The 6000-nt window shown below is 38.1% G+C and overlaps 1 protein-coding gene across 2 annotated transcripts in view; it reads left to right on the top strand.

Moving 5' to 3' along the window:
- Positions 1-560: 560 nt before the first annotated feature.
- Positions 561-6000, top strand: part of LOC105962293 (putative disease resistance RPP8-like protein 4) — a 77955-nt gene continuing 72515 nt past the window's right edge. The window contains exons 1-2 of one of the 2 annotated variants that reach the window (XM_088819103.1): positions 567-3112; positions 3652-3918. In XM_088819103.1, coding sequence (XP_088675229.1) covers positions 567-3110 — 2544 coding nt within the window. In that variant the 3' untranslated portion in view covers positions 3111-3112; positions 3652-3918. Of the gene's footprint in view, positions 3113-3651; positions 3919-6000 lie in introns of those variants that run through there. The other variant, XM_088819106.1, reaches the window with a different exon arrangement.

Here is a 6000-nt window from a genome sequence, read left to right as displayed (position 1 = left end):
TTGGTCTTTTTGAGTCAAAAATATACTCTCAGTCGCACAATCCGCGCGTGCAGCACACGATAAGCTGTTAGGGACCTTATTCTCTTTGATTAATTTTTATAGAGAGTTTCTTGCCATTTTTTTAACACGAGTACTTTTTCAGCAATACAAAATTACACAGGAGTGGTTTTTGCTAAAAACCCCCAAATAATAACAATTGAACGGAAACAAAACTGACGACACCAATTTGTAAGTGTTAGGCAACAAATGAATATTAAATGGGAAGATTCTTCTTGGTGATCAGCTATTGTCATGACACAGCTGTAATGCTAATTGTTAAATCCCAAAAAAAGTGGTAGTTGTTTTTGAGAAAGACCATTTCAACCCCAAAAAAAGTGGTAGTTGTTATATTCCTTTCCTTTTATTTTTCTTTTTCAAGAGAAGAGCCAAAATGTCAAACTCCAAAAGTGATCCCAAGAAAACACAACCCACATGAACTCCAGTATTTTTTCTGCAAATCTTATCTAGTAATTGAGCCTTATTATAACTACTTTCTCTCTCTTACACACACACAGAGAGAGAAAGAAATGGGTTCTTCTGCTGCTATACTTTCCCTTCTGCAGACACTGAATCTCATTTCCGAATCCGATAGTTTTCTTTCCCATTCAGACAAGCTATCTATCCTTGTTGAAATGGATTCAGTTGCTGAAACAATGGCGGAGCTTCCCGGCAGCAAGAAAGTTGATGCGGCAGCTTATGAAAGACAAGTGATAGATGCTGTCCTAATATTCCTAGATCTTATCCACTCTCACTTGTCTGATCCAGATCATGATGACATCGGTTTCACTTTGTCTCTCTACCAACAACTGCAAATAGTCCAAGAAGAAATTACTTCGTTTTTCACAGCAACTGACGAAGAAGAACAGATCTGCAGCAGCAGCAGCAGGTATTCTAATTTTGCTTCTTCAGAATATAATACTCACAATCAACAACAGAATCTTCTGGTGGGATTGGATGACCAAATTAGTGCACTTAAACAATTGATTTTAGATCCCAATTCCCATTACTTAGTTATACCAGTTGTGGGCATGACCGGAATCGGCAAGACTAGCCTTGTTAAACAAGTTTACAACGATCCACTTGTAATAAAAGAGTTCGAAGCTCGTTTATTTCTGCACATCGGCCCTGACTACACTCGATTGGAAGATATTATGCTGCGTGTTCTCGATGAACTTGGCGTCGTCATCCCTTCTGATAAACTAGACGACAAGGATTGTTTGCAGAAGCAATTGTCGGAGGCTTTATCTACTCAAAAGTATCTAGTTGTCTTAGACGATGTATGGGATGGCGACGCTGATCTAATCCTTAGTGATTTTCCAGAAAACAGAAAAGGAAGTCAGATCATCATCATATCTCAGATCCAAGGATTGCATGACTACATTTATACACAAAAGTTTATTATATTACCATTTCTCAACGACGACAACAGTTGGAAACTACTTCATCAGACCGCATTTAGTAATAGAGAGGAGAAGTGCAGTCGTGAACTTGAGAAAATTGGGAAGAAGATTGCCAAAAACTGTGAAGGACTCCCTGCAGCAATTATACAGGTCGGAGAGAATCTACGTGGAAAATCTTTTGAAGAATGGAAGACATTATCAGAAAAAGAAGATCCACTCGTCATCACAAGATATGACGATACGCCACTCTCAAACGCACTATTTTTTAGTTACATGATGTTGCCTCAGTATCTAAAGTCATTCTTTCTGTATATGGGTGTGTTCCCAAAAGATTATGGGATTTCTCGATCAAAGCTCATCAAATTATGGGTCTCTGAGGGCTTTCTGGATACACACCCGGGGATTGAAGAAACTTTCGGATACACCTTGGATCTACTTATTCTTCAAAGTGTTGTTTTGAGAGGAAAGCACACCTCTGTAGATATGTATAATTTTAAGAATTGTAGACTGCATTTCACCTTTCGAAGTCTATGTGTTAGTGAAGCTAAGAGTGAAAAGTTTTTCCATATCCTGAAAAAGTACACCGATTGTACTCCAGAGAACATCAGAAGGCAGCAGCGTCTGTGCGTCCACAATAATGTTGTTCTTGCTTTAACACAAGTTCATGAATGGATGGAATATGTTCCGAATGCACGATCTCTTTTGTGTTTCGGTCCAAAACAACAATATCCAGTATTGTTGCCCTTTTGTTTTAGATTGCTCAAGGTACTAGATGCACTTGCGATCCGCTTCTACGAGTTCCCACATCAACTACTTGCATTAGTTCACTTGACTTATCTTTCCATCACGTGTGATAGAGATCTCCCCAACTCTATATCCACACTTTGTAACCTCGAGGTATTGATTTTCACTCGGCATCATAACATCAAATTGTCGAATAATGGTCCAGTTTATCTGCCTGTAGATATCTGGAACATGCATAAACTGAGGCAACTCTATTGCAAGGGCTTCGACCTCCCACCTCCTCCGGATGATTCTCATCTTGAGAATCTTATAACAGTTTCAGGTGTGAGTGTTCACAGTTGTAACACAAAGGTGCTTTCAAGAATTCCCAATCTGAAGAGAATAGGCGTTCAGATTGAGTCGGCACACGACTCAACCGAAACCTTCAATTTTTTCGATCATGTTGCGTCTCTCTATGAGGAATTTGAGTCATTCAAATGTGTCGTTGTAAATCCTAATTTGAGCTCTCAAATTGTTCGTTCAGTTCCAAACTTTCCTATGAACATTAGGAAGATAAGCATGAGTGGATGTGGATTGCCTTGGGAGAATATGGAAGTGATTGCTTCATTACCGAATCTTAGAGTGCTCAAACTGCGATGGTATGCCTTTTGCGGCCCTTTGTGGAAAACCACCACAGGACAGTTCCCCAGGTTGGAGTTCTTGCTGCTGGAAGACTTGGATATAGAGAACTTGGAATTTGACATTCGATCCTTAAGGTGGGTGATTGTTAGGCATTGCTATAAATTGGAAAACATCTCGAATCAATTCATGCACACCAAACTATTAGAGATAGATGATTGCAGCCCATCATTTATGAAGAAAATGTGCGAGTGGCGATCCTTTGTGGGTGCAGAAGCTAAAATGTGTTCTTCAATTACGGATCTATAAAGGTAATTAATGGTCGTCAAATCTATGTGAATTTTTTTAGGGTCAATTCAATGGTACACTTGAAGAATCTAATATTTAGATGATCATATCCTAGCAATTTCTCCAACTTTTACTAAGACTATATTTCTCTTTCTTTTTTGGTGAACACGAAAATACTCTATTATAAAAAAGAGTATTGGCCTTTATAATAAATTTTCTTAGATTAGAAAACTAGCGAAAACTATTGCATTCTATTTCACTGACCTGCATTCTCTTCAAAGTGTTTCGAACCATTGAGCCCTTGAAACTCGAAAGAACGAAGATTTATACTCTGAAGAGTGATACCAAAAAATCAGTGGCGTTTTAGTTAATATTGTATCTTTCATCCTATAATCATTTTTCAGTTCATTAACCATTATATATCTACCAGAGCAATTCTTTGTTGATTTTCAACTTCTCCACTCGGTGAATTTTGCTTTTTGTGTGTGAATTTTCGGTAAGCTTGATCCTTGAAAACGTTGAAGAGAGGTTTTGATTGATTGTTCTTTATCTGTGTGTACAGGAATATAATAAATTCCAAATGGTTAATCGTGTGTTGCTCTGCGCTTGAAATTCCTCAACTATTCAAATGAAGATGAAGATTCCTATTCGGCAAGTGTGGCAGAATTTCAAAGCTTTCATATATCTGTTTATGATTTGAAATTTTCCAGTTTTTGTAAACCTTTTTTTTTTTTGGGTGATCATTGGCCATTCTTATAATGTAAAAGGTAATTAATTTTACATAATTTTTACTTTTGCAATGGCTGGAAATAAAAAAAGTTTGATGGATTGAGTATATCAAATGATTGTTGAATGTGAAATGTACCTCCCTGTAAGTTGTTAATGAATATGGTTAAGGTATGAAAGCTCATTTCAAGCTCAAGTTCAACTCGTAACTCGACTACAACAAACATTCTAAAATATGTATAAAAAGAATTAGGTTACTCGAGACCAAGATATATGTGTATTTATATATTTATTATTTTTTTCTAAAACTCATGAATGAAAATTTCCAGAAAGCTTAACAAAATTCAGTTATACTCATTGTGTTAAAGATTCAATCTAGAGAATCTGGAATGTGCTATGTCAAGACTCATCGTGCGCTCGATTGATTGGGTAAAGGAAGCAGAGTATAATACCTTTTTGTCAACAAGACCGGGTAGTTTTGTTTGGATATATTTGAAATCAACGTCTCTAAATTTTGAATTAATCTTTGAATTTTTTATGGATTTAGAATTTTGTTTACATTTTTGCACGAGCTCTATTAGGGTACATGCATCGATAACTACAGTTAAGTTGTTTTCTCCAAGACCTTTTATTGCTTTTGTTTTATCTTAGTTTGTATTCATACATACTGCTTTTGAATTATATATTCTAATTATGAAAAATTTGAACTAGCTTGTTAAAATTTAAAACCTTGCTTAACACATTACCAGTATGCAGTAGTCACTTGAGATTTATATATTTTTTTTTTTTTTTTTTTTTTTGAGGAAAAATTAACTTTATTTATTTAGGCATGCCTTGCCAAATCTGAAGGAAGATTATAACCTTCGTTACACGAGTCACCATAATTTTTAGCTATAAGATGAGCTAAAATATTTCCCGAACGTTTAATAAAATTAAAGACACAACTTTCAAAAAATTTAGCCACACACCAGCAATCTTCGACATAAGCGCCAAACGAACATGATTGAGCATCCTCTCCTCGAAGAGCTTCGACAACTTTGAGGCAATCTCCTTCCAGAATAATTGATGGCCAACTTTCCTCTTTGGCTCTAGTCAATGCGAATAGTGCAGCATGAGCTTCACAATCGACTGCCCTTGGTCGGCCTCTAAAGCTTCTAGCTGCCCAAAAGATACAGTGACCCTGCCAATCTCGAGCTATCACAGCCACCGAGTAATGGTCTGTACCAGCTGGAAGAGCTGCATCAAAATTCAGTTTAATTATTCCTTCTCGAGGCGGTTTCCACTCCGTTGGATGAGCGCGTTGCTGTATGGGAGTACGAGGAAGTTGTGCTTGTTGATACAAATTGAGAAAAGTCAGACCCCAGCTAATAAACTCGTCCGTCGCCATCCCTTGCTCTCCATGCATCTCTCGATTTCTTGACTCCCAAGCTTTCCACACTACGACGACCGCCAAGAGAAAGGAATCCTCTGTTAACTGTTGCTGCCATTGAATTATCCAATCCCACATAGACACTGGTTTTGGCTGCCCTATAATGCCAAAAGGGTGTGACTTCCATATTTTTTCCATTCCTCGACAACGGAGAAAGACGTGCATAGGTGTCTCCCACTCTCTCCCGCAATGGTTGCACATTGGAGAGGTGGCAATTTTTCTTCTAAACAGCTCGGCTTGTGTGGGGAGTATATCAGAACAGGCCCTCCAAAGAAACATACGAATTTTCGGGGGAAGTGCCAAATGCCATATGTTCCTCCATCTTCTGCTTGATAGTCCACTCGACGATTCATTCGCTAGACCACTATTAGCATGATAGTTGTGTGTTGTTACTAGGGCGAGTTGATAACACGACTTAACCGTAAATTTTCCGTCCTTCGTGTAGTGCCAAATCCATTTGTTCGATGCATATGAACTTCCAATCGGTATAGCCAGAATACGTTCTCGATCCACTGGCCAAAACTGCTCATTAATAATCGAGATATCCCACGACTTTGAAGTCTGGTCAATTAAATCTTCGACTCTATCTGGGAAACACGAGTGCAGAGGTCTTCGAGTAATAACTTTGAAATTTCCATCGTCACCGAGCCATGGGTCCGCCCAGATAGATGTGCTTGAGCCATCACCAATTCTCTTTCTTAAACCTTTGAGCAGATGAGACCGTGCCTTAACTAAACTCCGCCAAGTCGCTGAAGG

This window comes from Erythranthe guttata, chromosome 1, assembly GCF_056151865.1.
Source record: "Erythranthe guttata isolate IM_541 chromosome 1, IM_541, whole genome shotgun sequence".
Taxonomy (NCBI): Eukaryota; Viridiplantae; Streptophyta; class Magnoliopsida; order Lamiales; family Phrymaceae; genus Erythranthe; species Erythranthe guttata.
The sequence above is the reverse complement of the archived record's forward strand: the minus strand, read 5'-3'. Positions and strand labels throughout refer to the sequence as shown.